A 22,885-nucleotide genomic window follows, 5' to 3' on the forward strand; every position below is an offset into this window, starting at 1 on the left:
AGTTTTTTTTTAAAAGCGTAATGTCTAATTTTTTAACCCTAGTTTGAGGGAAGTTCTGACGTATTTTAATCACAAATGTTATGACTACCAACAAATAATAAAAAAATACCATAATAATGAAAAACTTAAAGTTCTGAATGCTTGAAGGTCAAATTTTGGAAAAATCTCAATAAAGTATAAAATTTATAGATATTCCAAACTATGGAACTTTAGATAGGGAAAGTGAGATCAAATAATTAGCAAATGACCTCCTCTATGTGCGAATTTTCTATGGCGGGTTCAGTTCCAGTCGCCCTGTGTTTATATATACAATACTTGTTGAAACTTATATTTCGTTGTACAACTATCAAAAATAAATACATTACATTACAATTTCTCAAAATAATCTAAAGAACCACAAAGCGTTTTGCTGACAAAGCAGATTAAAAGCCTGCATTTTCTTAGCCGTATCTTCTACAAATAATAATTAAAGCACATCGCTAGCGCAGCGTAGCGATGTAACCTTCGCATTAAATAACATATTTATATTATGTGTGTAGTAACAAAAGTGTTTTTTATGAACCATTTTTAATGCAAAATACTAGCACTGCCGCATACCTGCCAAGCGTAACAATTTGGTATAAAAAATGGCACAGTTAATTTAACCTTACATGAGATTGATCTACTGACCAATATAACATGTGAATGTCATTGGCTAGAAGCTATCATTCTAATAAAAAAATGGTAATCATATTTTACAAACAATTCTGAAAGTTATCAATGGATTAAAATATTTGTATGCAATCGTCGTCATCATTCTCCTTCCCGCTCCCAGTGGTGCATAAGGCACTGAGTTGGTAAACCAAATGCAGCGTGTTTTGATCATCTATTACATAAGGTGAAATGAGCATTCTAACGCTTTAGGTGCCAGTATAGGAGTAATGAAATATTGTAGTTTACGCACCAATTTCCAATAAGCACCGACGTCCACCCTGCTAGGAATCGAACCCAGGACCTCAAGAATGTTAGGTGAACTCTTTAACTATTTCACAATGAGACAAACATATCTTCACTTGCTTTTCTTACTCAAGATTTAAGTAATACCTTAGAGCAACCTTTGAGTCGATCGTCCAGGGTTCGGTTTTACGATATATCGCACACAGAAGTGTGAAACATGAAATTTCTAGAAACTGTTATCAGCGGACATTCAGAACTAGAAAGTCTGATGCCGTGTGAAGAAGAACTGTGCTTAAGGCTCTTAGGAGGTATTCGTAGTATTTGACTAAACCAACCAAATTGTCCACTCTTTATGACTTTTGTCACCGAGGTTATAATTTTTATTTTTAGTCCTAATTTTACTAGGGTTGATTTATATGCTCCACTCTAGGCCTGTTTCGAGTTGATGTATATACATTATGTAGCGTAATATATACATGTAGTGTACTGAGTGACAAGTCAAAACTTTTAGCTGTTTGGTTACAACAAACCGCTAACCACTAGTGCTAAAATGCTGGACAACGCTCCAGCACACAGGCCGTTATATCGGTGGATGCATTTACGTAGCTAGTTTAGAATTGGTTGAACACCTTTTTAATTACAAGAAACATTTGCGTGAGAAGACATTTTTAGATGACAATGAGGTCATGTGCTGTGTCTGTGAATTTGGAAGATCGCAGGAAGAAATGAATACAAGTCCAGGGAGTCAAAATAAAAAAATAACGCACAAAAACTTTTTCTCATCCATTTCGAAACAGATCTGGGGTTTTATGATGGAAAAACGTGACATTTTGTCACCCATTGTCACACGAGTCGAAAACCCCACAACAGTCAAGTGGTCTACTCAATTGCTTTGTCAAAATGGAATTCTTGAAAAACCCTCGACAATTAAATTATAAAGCGAATGAAATAGTTGCAGCACTAACAAAGGCTTTTGTGTCACTTTTAAGCTTTATTTTATTCCACGTTACACGGTGTTTCAGGGCCAGACCGCGAAACTTCAGAGGAACATTCCTCATGGTAATTTTTTTTTTAAACCCTATTTTTTTTTTCTAAAAATATACTTTTTAATATAATCTCAGAATTGAGTAAATCCTTCCCTAAAGGCAAGGGAACGAGTTTGTGGAAGGAATGCAAGTCCGAGAAATTAAGGTTTAACTCTATTTTCAAATTTTGAAAAAAAAAAAAAAAAAGTTTTTTTTTGCTTTTTTTTATTTTAAGTTCACTATGAGTAATGTTTCTCTGAAGTTGTGCGGCCTGGCCCTTAAAAACCGTGTACATTGTTCCTAGTCACACTTGCTCCTTTGGGTATTTTGTGTAAATTATACTTTTTTGACAAAAAAAGGTTTCACTGAGACAGCAACATCTATCTCGGTATAACACACATTGATATGTTATACGACACATTATGTAATACTTTTCTAGATACATCAACATCATAACATTCATTACTGCTATTCATTTTTAAATATATTAGTTAAAATGAAATTGAAATATTCGTCATTCATATATGAATGGCGAGCGTTTTATACGAAGAAAGTTTGACAGCTAAAGGTATGATGTAGCATTCGATTGGCAATGTCGGTGCTTTGGGGCACTCGAGATAAACTCGACTGGTCTTTGGTGGACTTCACTGGCATGGGTGATTCAATAATCATGTCACTCGTCAATCCGCATAGGTCACATGCAATTTTTAAGACGAACGAGTCCGGCATAAGGCCCCAGGGATGAAGCATTTCAATCAATCCTTGTAATTTCCTTTCAAAACCCAATCACTTAAATGACTATTGTAATGAAGATGGGCGATCACAATGATGTTCTTAAATGCATTGGCCAATTCATTATCAAGTACTACGTTATTTGTCTCATCATCCATTATTTCAAAACTGTTGGCAAAGCTGTCATTAAAATTTACTACAGTTAATTATACGCGGGATTTGAAATGATACGTAAGTAGCACAAAACTTTCAAGCCATTTTGTGGTGTAAATCAATACGTAGTACGCTGAAAATCCTCAATAAGATTTACACAATCACCTGTAACGAATCCGTTTCTGCAATCGATAGAATCTTTGCTCGTGATCTGAATTAATTCGAATCATCTATCAATAATTCTGTTTTTGTTGCTAATCCTCGACTTTCCTCTGTACTCCTCGCCAATCAAATATTCGAAATAAGCGCCCGCCTCTCTCTGATTGGCGAAATATAATATGCATAGTTTGTATTACATAAAATTTAAATAATACATCTGTATCTTTGTAAATTAAGTAAATGAATGTACACATCATTCGAATATTTAATAAACATATGTTAATGTGTTAGTGTATGTAGGTCAACCAAGTGAACATACAAAGTTCGTTAGTTTTAGTAGGTAAACTAGAATATTTTATTTAAAAACGTTATCTTACCCATTCATAAAGAAATTATTATTTAAAATTCAAATGAAATATACTGTACTCTTTAAAAGAATTTAATAATACTGGTAATACTAACTAAAGTAAGTATTTAATAGGTTTTAATGAAGTACATATCGTCATGATAGTAAAATAACGACGCACGAGATTTTCTTCAAGAGAGCGGTTTAAATTTTTTTTAGACTTCATGTCATAACTTGATAAGTGCAAAATAATATCCTTTGATACTTGGGTTTGTTATATACATTTGTTGTTTTCAAACCAACAAATATAAATTACAACAGGGATTGAAAATACATTAAAGAAGGTCATATGGAAGTCTAGGCATTTTACAGAGCTTGTGCTTATACGTTTCCAAGATTAAATAAAAAATTAAGTAAATGTAGCATTATTCGCACATCCGTCGTTGTTTAACGATCGGTATATAGTGTCTTTATACTCGTACATGCATTTATGTACAAATTGACCAGATGTACAAAATATATACATATTTACGTACGTACAAAAATTATTCGAGTGAAATAAATTTTATTCATATTTTTTACGAGAATGTATTATCGTGAGATTCATATTATGTGAAAGTATATTTAAAATTAAAAAAAAGAAAACGAAATTGTCAAAAAACGTTTATTTATTTTATTTTGAAATCAGGGAAAATAACAGCATTAGAAAATAAATATATAAAACATTATACGAGAGCATAAAAAACCTTGTAAAGTTTTCAAGCTTTTTTTCAAAATAAAAATAAAGTTTTCCTTCTCTGTTGCGATAGATTTAGATCTTAATATCTCCCCACGGAGTGGAACCTAGCCTGTCTGCAAACACTTGGGAATACTCGAAACATCATTTACTAAACGAACAACACAATTATAAAAATTTAAACAATATTTTCTGCCTAGTATGTGGGTAAAATAAAAGAATAAGATGAACCGCACCCCTTTTACTTCACGTAGTCAACAGTTGGAGTTGAGGAAATGTGGATGTTTAAACATTGACAGAATGGTAAATGTTACACATCGTTGTAAAGTAGTCACTTAGACTAGCCAACGGCAGATCATAAAATCTGTAAATGCCCAGACTTCCAAAATGTGAACCCTATCTGTTGCAATAGATCTAGACAATAATGTGTGTTTATTTTAAAATAAACAATCTCGTGAAGATTTTTGGAACGTAATTTTAAAAAAAAAAACAAAGTGAAACAAATAAATGATTTAAATACTTTAATTTCAGAGTTCTCTTTTTTTTTTTTTATTAACTCTTAAAATAGTACAAACATTCATGAATGTCTTAATATTAACTTATATCTAATTATTATTAAAATACTTAGTTCTTGTATGCATCGTTTAAACTTTTTAAAAACCACACTCATCTGGCGATATCGCAAGAGCTTTGAAACCTATTATTGATCTAACAGATTTTTTTTTAGTGTCAGGTTTTTTTTTTATTTATGTAATGTTTTTTAAAGTAAAATTTAGGCTTATTTTGACAAAACGATTTTTTTTTCCGAAGTAACAACTCGAGGGAATCTAGCTAAACACCCGTTTATTTTATATTTATTGAGTATTGAACACATTTAAGTAAATTATCAAAACATTCAATTACATATTCACATCCTGTTAAAGAATCATGGTCTGCACCACCCAGAGTAAAATAAAATATCAAACTTCCGCATTTCAAGCAATGTTAAGTAATACAACCGTTTAATTGCCGATATAATAAGACAGTGCAACACATTTAAAAGATATTATTGTATCTATGTCCGCTCTGTCATAATAAAAACAACAATAAATACAATATTTGTTACAAAATGCTTTATCGTTTGCGTGAGCTATATTAAGTTATTGTAATAAGTTTACGCCTTTTTATTTCGATTTGTATTTGCTTACAAAGCTTTCAATGAACCTGCCTGTTTCCGTGTTCTGACGTGTATAAAAAGACTTCTCTTATTATAATAATATTTACTCATACACTTCATGATGGTTCAAATGTATGGTAATTTGGATAAAGCCAAAAACTTTTCCAATGCGTTTTAAAATTGTTGGTTGCAGCAGGTTGTTAAGCTAGTCCATTAATATAAATATTTAGGATACTGGCTGAATGATAAATGGGATCACTCACAGAGATCAATGTCAGAATAGAGATGGAGCGAGACTGCTTTTTCAGGATGCGTGTCCTTCCATAGCAGTAAAGACTTAAATTTAGACCCACAAAAGCGCATTGTACGATGTTACGTCTTCTCGGTATGTTATTATGACGTCGAGACGTGGAAATTCACCCTAGCCGTTTGAAAAAAGATCGAAACCTTTGAAATGTGGTGATGCAGGAGGATATTAAAAATCTTCCGGGTGGACAGAGTCCGAAATGATGACGTTCTTCCACGGAAGAAAAAAGATAAAGAAATACTGCAGATCATAAATAGACAAACCTTGCGTACTTTAGGCATGTGATGAGAGGCGAAAATTTGGTCATTCTACGGGGAAGGATTGAAGGAAGACGCAGTGCAGGTAGAATTGCATCTCTTTGCTAAATAACTTGGATAAATTGTACCATTGGAGCACTCGGCCCTTGTTCAAAGCAATTGCCAACAAAGGGGTAATTGCTGTGATGATTTCTAACCTCCAATGAGGAGAGGAATAAAAGGAAGATATATGATTTCTTTCAAATATTATCTATCGAGGCAGATTAAGAACACAGTCATGTTTGTAAAATATAATCTGAATCCCTGACGAGTGTTTTCTGTGTGCTATTAGACTACAAAACAGACTATATATTTTATTTTATAAAAATTTATAAAAAACCTACTAGACATTTATAATTTAGTAAGAAAATAAATAAATATTTAATTGCAGTAAACCTGTTATGTTGTGCTTTAAGCTATTAAGCTTTTCTTCAAGCTACCAGGCCGGATATGGTGAAGGATATTATTCATGCCTGGAGATCATATTAATGATTGATAACATTAATGCCGTTATTAGATTTAAGTATACCGATTTATATTAAATGTAACAAATATGATAAAGTCAAACACCAGACACTCTCGCGTCGGTCATAAATTAAAGGAAATCTTTCATTATTATTTTAGCCAAAGGTTATTTGCAAATCTCATAGGCTTTTGAAATATTATTTCCGGGTTATTTGCTAAATTATTAATGGCTATCCATTAGTTAAGAAAAACATGTAATAGATACGACAATATTTTATTCTCATGTGAAAATATAATTTGTTTATAAGTAATAAAACATGTTTTTTCAATCAATTGATAGTATTTTTCCTTGGGATAAATCATGTTTCATGAAATGTTAAAATGAATAAATAAACTAAAGCTTAGTAAAAATTAGGTTTTTTATTTATTTTATTCTTTTTAGTTATGCTGACAGTAAAAAAATATATATTCTTAAAGTTATGCATGGCAAAAAAAGAGGATTAAAAAAGAAAACTAGATTAGATTTTTTTTTAAACTAGATAGAAAACTAAATTTTACAAAAAAAATTATGTGCTTGCTTAATTTTAAAATTATTGGTTTTTATAGAATTCAGATTAATTTTATTTTAGTTTTAGAATTGACTTAAGACTAAATCAATATATCATTATACTATATTCGAAAAAAACGCACATTAATCTCAATAATTCTATATGATAGTACTTTATATTAATTTGTAAAAAAAATCGGTACAGAATTCAAAATAGAATACTTTTATTGGATCAAATTCAGCATTATTTTTTTAAATATACAGGGATGTTTAACGAGTTTAATAATATCCTAACAACACGAAACGCGTCACATTTATTATAGGAAAAATAAAAGTAGAATTAAATTCAATTAAAATATTTTATTATGGATACTTTACTAAATTTTAATATAGAATTCTACCAATTGACTAAATAAATATGAATTTAAGTAGGGTTTAAGATTAACGGGAGAGGTAAACTAGTATTTTTACTTGACTAATTGGTTTATGAACCTAATTATTTTTAAAATGTATGATTAAAATACTCTCATTACTAATTCATGACAAGTTTACGTACAAATCAGTAGTAGATAAAATATATATTTGTATTTAAAGGTAAGTAACAAGTAATTAATACAGTTTAATCGGAAAAGTTTACTAATATTTTTAATTGAATCGGCATTCACTACATTTATGCCGCCATTAACTCTTTATCCGATAAGGGTTATTAAGTTGACTAATTAATTTTTAAAATGACAGCAAGGACGTACCTACCAATTAGTGCAGAATTTTTCTCACATATCATATTTTCCTACATGGATTTAGACTACTTTTGTTCAAAAATTATTAACGTAGGCAATCCAATCACGATTATTCCAATTTTATGGAATTTATTACGATTCTAAAACGTCAACGCCTAAGGATGTTTTCCACTCTAAAATGAACTAATTTAAATGAATAACTAAACGCCATTTATGACTTTCTAGGTATTTATTAATGTTCTGTTTCAAAGGCCAGCTAATCATTTAAACCGTATCATAAAATAATATCGCAATCACAGTTTTATAAATATAAATGCTCGTCGTGGCCGTACTCCTTTATGTTCCAACGAATTTCGACAATCCTTGCACAAATACCGGTTTCAGATTTAAGATATGTATGCACTCTTAAGCAAAGAATTAGTCTAGTTTGTAATAAATCATAAATATCATATTGCATCTGCGTTAACATTTTCTTATAAGCAGAAAACATTGACATATAATTATGACAAAAAGTGCAGCAATGACACATTGAATCTTAAAATAAATGTCTGGCATAACATATTTCTTCTTCTTCCCCATCTTTTTGAGCATTGCTGATCGTCGTTGTCTGATGGAATGTCAGACACAAGTTGTATGATATGCCTCCATTCCTTTCGTTCCTGGGCCAAGTTAAGGGCAGCGTTAATGAAGATCCCTTTATTTGGTCGGTCCATCTTGTCTTGCTGGCTTACCCTCAATCAGTGGTGATTTTGCAAGTGAGGCAAGTTAGAATCCGCCTCACTGAGAAATCACGCGTTCACAATACAGTGCTTTGAATATAAATCTTTGATGTAAAAAAACATCAACGTAAAAACATCCCTATTCCCCTGTCTAAAATACAGTGTTTTGTAACGCACGGGCAATGCATACATCTTTAGTATATTAATTTAGTCGCACTTCTTTTGACAAAACGTGCTGCAAACAAAAAACACATTTATTTTAATGTACTTAAGGTTGAATTTGGAGTATATTAACATCGGTTAGGCGCTAAGCAAACGAGCCTCAAACCTTAAGAAAAAACATACCTACTCGCCGGGTGTCACAGTGTGAGTAAGTTTCAACCTCGGGGGAATGTTTTGACCATAATTTGTTCAAACGGTGCGTCTTGAGTTTTATGGCGCCTTGTTGATAAAGTAAGGGAAAAAGAACAGCTATTGAGTATATGAGTGGTATCTACTGTTGTGTTAATCACCTAGTCGGTACCCGGCATTGTGTACGTATGTACCTATATAATATACCTAGTGATGAATAACTTCGTAATTTTATCAAAACTCAAAAAGACGTACCCACGCTTATTCTTAATACAGTTATTTTATTTAAATGTAACGTATTGTGGGTAATCAATATTATTGATTAAAGTCCAGTGGTATTGGAGTATAAAATAAATTGTAGTCTCACTAGAAATTTGATAGCAAAACCCCCACGCCCTCAACTGTCTCTGTTACCACCAGTTTTAAGAGACTGCAAGTTTTTTCTTGCAATACGTACGAAATTGTAAAAAGTCTCATTTTTACATGTCGTGAAGAGTTCTCATAAATTCATAGTTCCTGGAGGATGAGGACGTTTATGAGTCTTGCAGTCGACGCTATGCGTAGCGTTCGTAAAAATCGTGGGTTTTGTAATAACTTGATCCAAAGTTGAGACATGTAAAATATACTTATTAGGTTACATTTTTCATCACGAACACGATTATTGAACGTAATTTGGATTATAGAACAAAAACAAATAAAAACAATCTAAATTACTATTTGAATAATGTTTGTTTACGGATAGATACGTAATTCACATATACATATGTATGTAAGACTTGTATCTGTGGGTAAATTATATAATAGGTTTCCGATAAAAATAATTGATTTGCAATAAAGCTTCAAGACCTAAATTTAACTCACGTTCTATAAACAATTAATTTTAATAATGATTATTATTATTTCGTATGGTGGTACACCTTACACATCTTTTTTTTCTACTTAATATATTTCTTAAAAAATTCATCCGACATCTGAATTATTTTAAAATTTTGCTGGCAATATAAATGTAGATGGAAACAGAAGAAAATAAGATAAGTGTTGAGAATTTGAGTTATTTTCTTATATATGAAGCAATGGACACTATACCATGTCTTCTCCGTTTCTTTGCTATCTGCAGTTTTTTTTTCAATAAGACTAATAACACATATATTAAGACATTTTATTAAGAAAGTTTATTATTTAGACTGCGATTTCAATAAAAATAAATATTGGTTCTTAATATCTACATAATTATAGTACTATGAATAAAATATAAATTTTGTTGACGGTATTTGCTAACTTTAAACCTTTAACTGCATTTCTTTAGCTTTTTTAAAACTAAAAAAAAACATAATTATTATTTTATTTTTTTTATAAACCAACTAAACTTCTAAACACAGTTCTATATTTTATTACTTTATATTTTATTTTTTAAATTTATGTTGTTAATACACTCATCTTTTTACTTTTATTTTTATACCAACTATACTTCTTAACACTGTTCCTATCTTTTATTTCTTTATATCGTTTTTTTAATTTATTTATGTTGTTTATATACTCATCTTCTTTTTTTATATACTAACTTTACTTCTAAACACTGTTCTATCTTTTGTTGCTTTATATTCTATTTTTTAAATTTTATGTTGTTTTATACTCATATATTATATAACTTTCATGTTTATAAAAGCCTTATAGGCGTGTAGAATTAATATAAAAATAAACTTGATCTGGTACAATTTATATTTACTATTTTAATAAATTCACCCAGTGTTTTTTTCCTTAATTAGTCAAAAATGCTAAAACTTAAATTTTATAATTCGAGCTGAACCCGGCAATGCTTTTCTGTTGCTAGATTTGAGTACATACTCGTATATACATACTACATGAACACAATCGAAAGTTTGCTATCAATAATATCCTGGATTCAAACTAAAGATTTGAACTCTTTTTTTCTATGATTTAGTTTGTTGCCCTTTAATAATAAGGAATATTTTTGTGTTTTTTTTTTATATTTTTTATTTCCTTTTTTAATTACTAAAAAAAAGTACCATATTTTCTTTTACAGAATATTTTTTTTCTCTCTTATATTATATAAAAATATTATAACTGTACATTGTTTTTTGTAGGAGCGAAAATTCATTGACATTTTCTTGTAAACCCACGAACAGGCCATGCCTTTGTGGGATTTTTTGTTCACTATTTTCCTATTAATATGTATTTCGTTGATATGTAATTATGCTTTATTTTTTTAATACTCTGTTTTATTATTATGTTTATTGTAAGAAAACAAAAAAATAAAATAAAATTTTTAAAAAAATTAAAAAATATTTATTTAGTTAAAATTGGATATGTACAAATACAGAATTATTTTTTTGTTCCGGATAATATAAATTGTGAGGATATGCGGAGACAGGTAATTTTGATAAGTAGGTATTTGAACATTGTTTTCCTGTCACTGTCTTAAAGATGCCTTCTCGATGCTGTGCGAAAAAGACAACTGCATTTCGGACTTTTTATGTCCAACTGAAATAGACAAATTCCACGTTTCGTTGTCCCATTTTTCGCACCTCGAATTTGAACCGATTTTGTTTATTTTTAAACAGAATATTTTTTTTCGTTTTTGGTAGGTTTTGTGTTTTTCAAAAATAGTTATCGTATTTGTTTACCGTGCGCCCAAAGACCGCAGATAAAACCGAACGTTTTTATGGGTTTCAGTTCCCATAACAAACTATTTTTCAAAAAAGCAAAACTGTTGAGACACGCCGAGGGTAAATAGTAATAGTCCTATAACCCAGGGTGAAAATACGGAGATACGCTTTTATGAAGAAAAATCAGACCGCGTTTTCTCACAAGGTAAAACATTATTTAGTATACTTACAAAGTTTGCTTCATGATGCTTTTAGGTTACCAAAAAAACAGGTTCGGTTTTCTTATATAAAACCGTTGATCTATTAGTACACATAGACGCACCCGGAGCCCTCTAACATTATGACACTTTACTCATGCCCAAACGCTCAGGTATGGCCAACGCGTATTAAGTCGCTCTTTAACCGCCAGCCGGTTTTGACGTGAGCTTGATATTTCATTTGGAACTCAAATGTCTTATTGAGTGTGAAAACGTGGAAAAACTGTTTGGATAAAAGAAAAAAAGGTGGTGTAACCTTTATTTGATAAGTAGGAACCTAGGTACTTGTTTATGATTTAATTCCAAATCTTAAAATAATTCATATTGAAATGATGAATTTGAGTAGGTACTTTTTCGTGATTAAATTTCAAAACATAAAATAATTCATTTTTAAATAAATATATTTTCGCAAATGTCAAACTCTTCTCTCCTAACAACAGGGGTGCACTTTATGTAGGAATACGATTTTCTAAAATGTATTAAATGTCAGTTAATATTATTTCATCATAACTGAAAACCCATGAAAAATAAATAAATGGGTTTGTAAACATTTGAAAACAAACTTTTTTTGTACACAATAAACAACATCCTTCCAAAGGATGTAAATGCATTCTCGTCGAATGCAGCTCCGGAGAGCGACGAATAAAACACTAACGCTCCTAATTTTTTTTCTAATGAACAGATTTAAGATTTTGAAAACTATAAACATGCCTTTGGCAAAGCTTATCATTTTTCTGAAAACCGCACGTAAATCGGTCCAGTTATTTAGTCTATCGAGGACACACATACGAACATTGCCTTTTATAAATATAAAATAAGTTTAAGATGAGCCCACCGATAAAGTGAACTAACTGACATTTTAAATGTGAAGTTAAACCCATTGCTTACATTTCAATAATCAGTACCCGCAATCCAAAAATGTCTTCTTTCTGGAGCTGTATACACAAAGTATCCATGTTAATTAAAAATATCAAAACAGTTTAGTAAAAAAAAATAGAAAAAAACTCATAGATTCAAATCGGCTTATGGTCCAGTGGCTAGTGTCGTGGACTCGTGGATCAAAGATCCGAGGATCGCACCCCAGATCATTATCAAGCACTCAGTAGACAACATGGCGACGGTATCTACCTACTGTCTATAAAAGCTTCTCTTCGGACATCTATCTCCTTTTGTTAACCATAAAGTTGAAACCGTGCTTTATTTATTTAGTTTTTTACTGTTTACTTTTTGACAAATTTACTACTCTCCTCTATGTTTACGTTTATTATTTGTAAAGTTATTGATATCATTAATTTTATCTTGCTAGAATTCCACTAGAAGTCCATGCGCTTTGTAGCTGCACGATGATTGGTTATCAAGCTTCCATATATCAGATATAAAATACTTTAATTTTGTAAATGGGGTCTAAAATTCCAATCGTCTATGCACTTAGTAGCTGCAAGACGTGAAGTAATATTATTCCTTTTTATTATTCATACTTTTATTTTTAAATATCATTAATACACGAAATACATTTTTCAATTTTTAAAATGTGTAAATCGGAGCTAGATTTCTTACCATCCATGCGCTCTGTAGCTGCAAGACGTACTGTAATCTGGCTCCTATCTATTATATTTTTTTATTGATCTTAATTGGAAACGAGGAACTAGAATCCCAAATGTCCACGCGCTCTGTAGCTGCAAGACGTGCTGGGATATTTATTTATTGTACAGCGCCCTTGAGGTGATTTTTACAAAAAAGGTGCTGTATAAATTATCCAACCATGTATAAGTATATCGCACCCCCCTCTACCACAACTTTGGGTAAATCATAAGAACGGAAATATTTTGTTTTTTGTAAAAAAAAAGTCGAATATAAAAGTTTTATCATTTTTTTTTACTTCATCTGCAATAGGCTCATATGTTTGTCTAATTGCAAACTTGTCATACAAAATAACGGTTTTATGAAGTAGATTTTAATAAAATGTCCTGTTCTAAATTGTCAAAGTTGTCTTAAAGATGGGGCACAACACTCGATGGTCAGTAAATAAATTAGTCAAACTTAACCAAGGAATTTTATTAATTCATTTTTTTAATTTTTTTTTTCATTCCAGGTATGGATTGACTTACGAGGATATAGAGAAGGGGCTGCCCCTCATCGACACCTCTAAGACCCTCATCAGAGAAGTCTGTCCTCCCTTCTTGTCTCACGTGGAGTGCAGAGCTGGCAAGTACAGAAGATTCGATGGCCTTTGTACCAACCTGGACCATCCGACATGGGGAGCCTCCATGACACCTTTCCAGAGGTAACTTTCAACTTACAGAAATACACAAAGAAAATGGTTTTCTCCTCTGCGACAACTCTTAAATCCTCGTCAGGAATGCTTTCTGTCTTAAAGTGACCACTTTATGCAAAATTTCTTGTTAGATTTTACACACTATGCGGCTTAATTTTATTTCTTCGTGCAGGTTTTTACAGTAAAATGACAAGTTTTTCAAATAAATACCATGAAGACAAATGGTGGTAAAAATACATCAGAATTTAGTATAGCAATAATGCATTAGGTATAAACATAGTAATAATGATAGATTAAAGGGTTTAAGACTTAGCTTGCAATGATATTTTAGACGCCTTTAAGTAAGTAAATTGTTGAATTTATTTATTTAATTTTTAAATACGTCTTAGGGGCATTTACAAAAATAACACACGTAAGTAAGCACCCACATAGTCAGTAATAATTTTTAAAATAAACAAAACTTTTTTTTGGATACATATAGAAACAAAAAAACATGCTGCAATGCAAAATCAAAAGTAAAACTTTGCATAGTTATAAAGAGAAAAATATGGATTTATGAAAAATGTTGAAATAAAAAAGCAAATTATAAACAACTTATAAAAAATTAAACAAAAAAAAAATAGTTTCAACAAATTAATATTAAAAAATTATTTACAGTAAGTATATAAGATAATCATATTTTATACAGGGTGTTCTTTAAACCCTGTCACATCTGAAACCACGATGATCAGTATGGGCAAGAAGACATATTAGCATATTTTAAAAAATATTTAGAACAAAGAAAATTTAAAAAAATAAAATATTAAACAAAACAAATGATTGCTTACTTCTGCAGAGGAGAAGCGAGGAGAGCGCGGCCGCGCGTTTTTGACATATCAGACTCCCCCTCCTCTCCTCCTTGTTTCTTCCTTGCAGAAGTCAGAAACCATTTGCTTTTTTGATTTTATATTTTTTTAAATTTTATTCGTTTCAAAAATTTATCTTCATGTGCCAATATGTCTTCTTGCTCATACTGGTCATCGTGGTTTCGGATGTGACAGGTTTTAATGAACACCCTGTATATGCTACACATAGTTAAAATATTTGAAAAATTAATTTCAGAAAGAGATAAGATAATAATACCTAATAGACATCAAAAACAGAGAAAAAAATTAATGAAAAAGAAAGTTTTATTGTGACTTTGAAAATTGGTTTTAAACAATGCATTTAAAAACGTTTTAAAATGAATAATTGTTGTATTGAAAATGTCTGTATTACAAGTAAACTTGTTGGCTAATGAATGTAAACGCGAAATCGGAGTGTCGTGTAATGAACCAATGGTGCATCAGAAACCACGTAAAGCGTTGTTAATCTAGAGGCCTTGTTGAGCAATGATGGGTTCCTGGTTACGGATAGTTAAAATAATAAATCAATGAGTATTAAAAATAAAAAAAATCTTAAAATGTTGATTTTCAAATTTCGCTCTTTGAAACCATGTCTTCATTACTACGTTTTGAATTTTGTTAGATCTGATATTTTTTTCTTACCCAGATTGATCGCGCCTCTCTATGCTGATGGAATAAACGCTCCTAGAGTCTCCGTGACAGGTCGCGACCTGCCCCTGTCCAGGATCGTCTCCCGCACTATGCATCCCGATGAAGGATTCCATGACCACGCCGGAACTGTCATGGTCATCGCTTGGGGACAGTTCATGGACCACGATTACACCTTGACTGGAACTCCTCTAGGTAAAAACCAAACAATATAACACAACGCATCATCAAATCGTGTTTATTTTCTAACCCCACATATAAAAAATGTACAAGCATGAAGATAATACAATTGATTAAACATATTAGACATTTTGAACATGGCGGAACTTACTTTTTATTTTATGTATTTCTAAAGTGGGCTTTAGAAATTAGTAAAAAGTTTGATCAATACTTTCTATCATATCGGCGGCCTCCGTGGTGTAGTGGTCAAGACGCTTGACTCACACACGAAAGGTTCCGGGTTCGATTCCCGGTGAGAACACAAAAAAATAAAATGTGATTTTTCTCAAGCCTGGGTGTTCTGTGATGTAATTCACCACTGTAATTGGGCCTCCTGGCCTGTTGTGGTGCAAAAGTAAATAAATAAAATAATGAGTTACTGTAGAATTGTATCAATAAATATCTTCAAAAACATGGGCATTTGTCAACATATAACAACAGATATTAATTACATTTTAGAAAAAAGAATACACGGTGTGTAAAGTGGCCACTTAAATCAGCTAATGGCTGGTCATTAGCCCTGTAGATGCCAAGACTTCTATATTTTTCTTTCTCTAAAATGTTAATCTCTGCTGTAGTATGTTAATAATATATTAACAGCTCCCTGGGGGGTTGAATCCAGTCCTTGTCTACAAAAATTTGGGCAAAATTATCTCGTGAGTAATAATTTAATCTGCATATCAGAGGTCGATTATTGAGAAAATATATTTGCAATCTGTATTTTTAAATTGGGTCGCTATTCGACACATTGTACATTTTTGTCTGAAGCAGCTCTCAGCTCATTGTCTGAATTAAAATCGCAAAATTTATGATAAGTGATTGCACAATGATCTATAGATCCAAGATGATAACTGAATGAAATGAATCATGAACACATTACAGAGTGCCATTGCCAAAGTAAATATCTAAAATAGATTTTAATCATCGCTAATAAATTATTAAGATTAATAATGGCGCAGGTTGGCAGGTTTCGTAAGTGTTACAGATTAATTTTGCAGTATTATCAAACTGAATCCATAAAACATTTTAAAGAAGATTCATCTTTAAACATTACGCAAGGCGTTACTCATTATAATTAACCATACTAAATCACGCAAGCAAATTATGTGTATCTAATTACTGTTTTGTAACTAATAATGGTGAGTTAGATTTAGAAATAAAACTAATTATTTTCCAAGTAAAATACAGATGTCTGCTATTTAAAGTCTTAATTGATTAAACAATATCGTACTTATAAAAACGTACGAAATAAAAAATCTTTGGTTTATTTTGGACTCTATTTTGGAATTTATTTATGATTTTAAAAACCGCTAGAGTTATATGGACATATAAGGTGAAGTCTTGTTATTTTTATTTATTTTACTTTATTAACATGTATGGCAAAATTACCGTTTATATAACTTATAATATGAACATATTTGGTTTAATTATTTTTAAAAACAAAAATTTATTTTTACCGTGATTTAGAAAAAATAAATAAAGCAAAAGAAAACGTATAACATATTTAGAAGAAGTTTAAATAGTTAAAAAATAAATATTAAAATTAAATTCAATACCAAAATGTTTTAAAAGTTTAATAGAATAAGAAAATCATAAAGTTACTGTTTCATATAACAATTACACTGAAAGTATAATTACCATTTACCATATCTGAAAAAAGTTTGAAAGGTTTATTATATAAGAAAAATACCCTACATTAAATATATCCAATACGTGGGAATAAATATTGCCGAGTTAATGGAGTCTGTTTAATATGGCATAACAAGTATACACTGTCCGTGAATCGTTGCTACAAAACTGTGACACCTGTCTAGTAATTCTTCCAGGCACCATGAATTGATGAGAGATAACAGTTCTGGGCAAAAGTTCTAGTCTTCAACACAATTTTCCAAGTAGTCAGATGTCTTTTTTTTAAAAAGGAATAAGCCGCTAAGCCTCTATTTAGAGCAGCTTGTCAGCAGGCAGGAAAGAGGGGATATGGAAGGAGGTAATAAAATATACACTACAACACCCAGACCATTGAGAAAAAATCTTTCTAGGATTTCTAGGATTCTAAAATAGATAATAAAAAACATTATAAAAATGTAATAAAAGAAATAGAAAAAAAGATATTTGAAGCCCAGTAAAATACTTAGTAAAAAAATAATACATAGTAAATAATACAGTATACAAAAATAAAAGAAACAGAGTATTTATAACTATAGTAGGTATAGAAAAATATAAAGAAATAATGAAAAATATTAATACAACGTTGTTTCAGATATAAAAGATAAATAATGGATAAATAGTTAAATGAAAGAAAATAAAATATTAATACATGTGGTTTAAAAAAAATACAGTTGATTAATGATGTAATAACTTATATTTACATGTAAGTTATCTACTAATTAAAAATACTTGGTACACTTCCAATTATTTTTTTCGACAACTTCAGACTATATGTAAATATGAGTTATTGCATCGTTACAATGGAATTCCATCAATAATAATTATCAATAAATAATTTGAATAAAAAAACAGTTGATTAAGTTTGAATGCAGAATACAGATTAAAAAAGAAAATCGTACTTATATATTTGTTTAACTTTTTGTACATAATGTAATTTATACATTGTGTGTTCACTTAGTTTTTATTTATTTAAAAAATATATATATATATTTCAAAATAAAGAAATGTACAATAACATAATTGTATTCCCATGAGTTAGCAAACTCATTCTGGGATAGATAGTGGATAGAAATTTGTGTACGAAAGTGGTTATTGTCCTGTGTTCTTTCTTATTTACCTATATGGTAAGGATTTATTATAATAGATAGGTATATAGTTCAGTTCATGGTTTACCTCTTCGTTCTAATTCTCAAGGCACTCTCTTAATACCCATCCACAATTCCTCTTTCTTCTCTAACTCATATAGTGTCCATGCGGCTCGACTGTGGAATCATCTCCCATCCACCATCAAAGATGTTACTACATTATCTCTGTTTAAATCACGTCTGAAGAAACATCTTCTTTCTCTTCCTTAATCTCTCCTCCTTTCCTTTTTCTTCTTTCCTCTTTTTTCCTTTTTACCATTGAGTAATAGTTTTGATTTAAGGTAATTTGTGAACAAATACGTTTATTTCTATTTTTATATATTTTTAACTTTTTAATCTTTTTTTTTCTATTGAATATGTTCTGTAACTTGAATTATAAAAATAAAACTTTTATTCTATTGGTTGGTCGGAAGAAATTGCCATTTGGCAATAAGCCCGCCAATGTACAAATAAAATTATGTATAAAAAGTTAAATAAATAAATATATAGGTAAAAACTATTTAAATTTTATAAACAAAATCACTTTCCCAATCAGTGTGAATTACAGTTTCATTATCGGCACTTCATTAATGGCGTCATGCGTCTTCCACAGCATCCTATTTTTTACACCAAGGTCCACGAACGACCTTCTTCATTCACGATGTCAACCTTAATTGATTATCATTCTACATCATTTACAGTGAATCAGGCAGTCTTTTTACGTAAAATAAACATCATGTACAAATAAATATCAAGGCACGTTCGAATCGGAAGTAGAACCAACAAATAATATGCTCCATAACATTATAAAATTATTTATTATCATAAGTATTGTCCCATTGATTTTCTCAGAAGGTATTTTTGTTCTTGTAATTATTTATTAAGCGAATGAAAAAATAAAAAAAAAAGACATGAAAATAATAAGAAAAAAATAGATGTCGTGTATAGATACTAGATACTAGTAGTATATATGGAGATCTTTTAAAAAAATAGTGTGTTAAATAAGTAGCTACAAAATGTATAGTAATCTCGGGTTCCATCCCCGGCATGGTTGACATGAAATATTTATTTGAAAATATGTTTTTACACTATAATATTTCATAGTCCGTGGAATAGCTCCTAAAGCGTAAGACTGATCATCTTACCTTCATGTAAAAATGATTAAGATAATCTGCAACTGGTGTGCCAATGCAGTGCCCTATGGACCATTAGGTGCTGAAGGGAGAATGATGATGATCTACACAATAACTTGCTACATTACAACTTTTTTATTTATTTTTTTATTTAATGGACAATTTTATCATGGACACAATTATATGTTTTTTATGTCCCGACTTGTTAGAAAATTAGGTGTTAAGTCGGGACTCTTCGATCTATAAATCAAAAATATTTATTAACATATTAAAACAATATACAAAATAATCAAAACAATATACAAAATAATAATAGAAAATATAAATAATAAAAATTATAAAAGAAAAATATAGATAATAAAAAATCATAAAAATAAAAAACAATATTTTAAGATTATCCGAATGTTTGTAGACAAAAGACTGCATTTCACTCCATTGTTTTCAGGCGTTGCCTAGTATGTGAAATAATTCGATGAAATGAATCTCTTCATAACGATAAAGGTTTCAGCTATTTTGCTTAACTTAAATCAACAGATGGAAGAATTGAAGAAATATGGATGTTCAAACATAGGCAAAATGATGAACGTTACACAGTGTGTAAAGTGGCCACTTAAACCAGCCGACAATAAGTCATAAGCCCTGTAAATGCCTAGACTTCCATATTCACTTCTCCAAAATGTTCTCCATCTCCGTTGTAATTTGTTAAACTTGCTATATCATTGAAGGCTTTAATTTTTATTTTATACTAGTCATGTGAGAGCCCTCTGGGCATATATTTATAATAAATAAATACATAATATTATATAACCGCGATGGGAGTGTTTTAACTGACATAAAGTCCGGCAAAAATTAAATGAAACACTTAATTCAATAATAACATGTATCTGAAGTGCGTGTTGAATTTTCTTTTGTACAAAGATGGAACAAAACATGTCTTGGATGTTGTTTTGTTCGCACATTACTCTTCCTACACACGAGATCAATGCCAATAATTATGGTTACATGCTCAACGTGAAGCGATATATGTATATGTTGCAATGCTTCGCAAGTACACTGGAACCTTATTTTTACCCAGGCTCGCGTTCCACCATAACCGTGTAAAAAAGTATATTCAGTTTCAGTGCGGCAGAGCAGTGTTTATTTGATATTTTAAAATACATATAACAATTTGCTACCCACTAAGTCTAAAGCCTTTTCGGTGGGACACATTATCTTGTTTATATTATACAAATTTATTTATTAACAGGCACAATAAAGTATTAAGAAGATATTTCTTCTAGTTCTTTTTTTTCATTTGAAGATCATTCATGTTAATGATGGTTCGTGGGAGATCATTGAACAACCTTGAAATAACGCAATTTAATGTTCGCTCTTCGAAGAAATTTGTAATTCGGGGAACGATCAGGGAGCCCTTAGTTTTCGATCCAGTGTCGTGAGTGTGGGAAACTCTTTTTTTATATTCCGGATCAACAAAGTGATCTACAATCAATTTGTAGTCACAAAGTTGTTTTACCGGCAGGACATTGCAGAATTTAAAATATACACCTTCGCCCATATGTTTCGCCACACGGGTTATGCTATCTGGTACAATCCCCTTTAACAGTCTCACCTGAATATCATAAATTTTACCCAGATGAGACTGGAAGGTGAGACCCCAGACACGCACTCCGTAAGATATAATCGATTCAATGAGCGAGGTATATATGTATGTGTCTTTACGTTTTGAAAGGTAGTATGATTTGATTTCATAAATGACCTTAAACCACAGTACCTCAATCTGTCTCAGATTCCATCAATATGAACACCCCAGCTAAATTTAGAATCAATAATTAATCCTGAAGATTTATAATTATTTACAACATCTATAATAGGACAATTACATTTATCTGATTCCATATTTGAATTTGAATGAAGGCAAACATTTATATGAGCGTGTGTTTCTATTTCAAATTCACATTTAGTGATATATGATGAATATGAGGAAAAGAGAATAATCTGGAATTTTTAATGACATTAAAATACTTTAAAAATCGTATCATAGATTATTCAATATCACAATCATAAATTGAACGTAGTCATGAAGAAAGCAGCTAGTCATAGAAAAGTAAAACTTCTTCTTCGTTTTTTATGGCTTTTTCACCTCCCAAAGCGGGTTTTATGGCCAGTGTCCAGTTTTCGTTTATTTAGATATTTACACATATTACGTTAGTAAAATATATAAATTAGTGAGTTAGTATTTAATATTTTGAAAACTTTACAAAGTACAACATATTATAGGGTAGGGACAAGAGAGTTAGAATATGAATGGGGGATGGGATGTTTATAGCACAGAGGTCTGATAGGAAATCAGGATAATAATCATTTCTGAGGCATCAAAAAAAAATATGGTTTAAATCTTCCTCCTCAAGCTTACATTCGCAAATGGAAAAAGGTCCCGGAAAAAGTGAAACTTAGACAATAGCACTTTTGTGAAACTAGTGAATGATTAAATCTACGCAACAGTTGGAACTATTTTTATTTTTTCAATTGATAAAAAATGCAATCGCTTTTTTTATAATACAAAAAAATATGCATTCGACCAGTTTGAATATTTTTTAATGTCTGGCTGACCACACAACAACCTAAGATGTGCATTTTGCAGAAAACAGCCAGCCCTACTAAAACTCTGAAGTATGTTGTGTCATTTTGTATTGAATATATTATTTTATATTTACGTTAGAGTACTTGATTGTAAAGAATCACTCAATTCATAATACAATAATTTAATAATTTGATTAGGTGTTAAAGGAATTTTGGTGATTTTTACAAGTCTGGATGATCACATAACCTAATTCCTATCAGCATCTATACTAAAAGATTTTCCACCAATACCTTTTTATTGTGGGCTGGCTGCTTTCTGCAGAACTACGTTTGAATGTTGATTTTGAAGTTACCTACTTGTAGCAATTACCCCGCGATATCATATCTGATAATTGTAGTTAGATCACCTTTCAATTTAATGTTTATTTGTAGATCCCTTCAACCGTAACGATCCTGAGGAGTGCTGCAACCGGCCACCCCACCAGAAGCATCCTTACTGTAACGAGCTGAGGATCCCCGATGATGACTACTTCTACCGTCTCTTCAACGTCAAGTGCATTGACTTTGTCAGGGGATTCCCATCGCCGAGAGCCGGCTGCAGACTTGGTGAGCTAAATTCAATATTTTTTATCAAAAGAGAATAAAAAAGTACCTATATGGTTAATATTACGGTAAACAAGTAAAAATTCTATTGTTTAATGGAATGGCTCAATTTTGTTCCAAAATAGTCTGGAATATATAAATCGCTTGCTTAAAATGACTGTAATACATACATTCCTATTAGTTGAATATAAAATTAATT

General features: G+C 30.8%; 1 protein-coding gene across 1 annotated transcript in view; it reads left to right on the top strand.

The window, feature by feature from the left end:
* Positions 1–22,885, top strand: part of LOC148275530 (peroxidase-like) — a 74,012-nt gene that overhangs the window by 22,721 nt on the left and 28,406 nt on the right. Inside the window, exons 2-4 of the mRNA XM_088235566.1 lie at positions 13,645–13,836; positions 15,358–15,554; positions 22,516–22,689. Coding sequence (XP_088091692.1) covers positions 13,645–13,836; positions 15,358–15,554; positions 22,516–22,689 — 563 coding nt within the window. The remainder of the gene's footprint in view (positions 1–13,644; positions 13,837–15,357; positions 15,555–22,515; positions 22,690–22,885) is intronic.

Source organism: Micrasema longulum, unplaced genomic scaffold (genome assembly GCF_059751315.1).
Source record: "Micrasema longulum isolate JH-2025_06_02 unplaced genomic scaffold, ASM5975131v1 h1tg001401l, whole genome shotgun sequence".
Classification (NCBI taxonomy): domain Eukaryota; kingdom Metazoa; phylum Arthropoda; class Insecta; order Trichoptera; family Brachycentridae; genus Micrasema; species Micrasema longulum.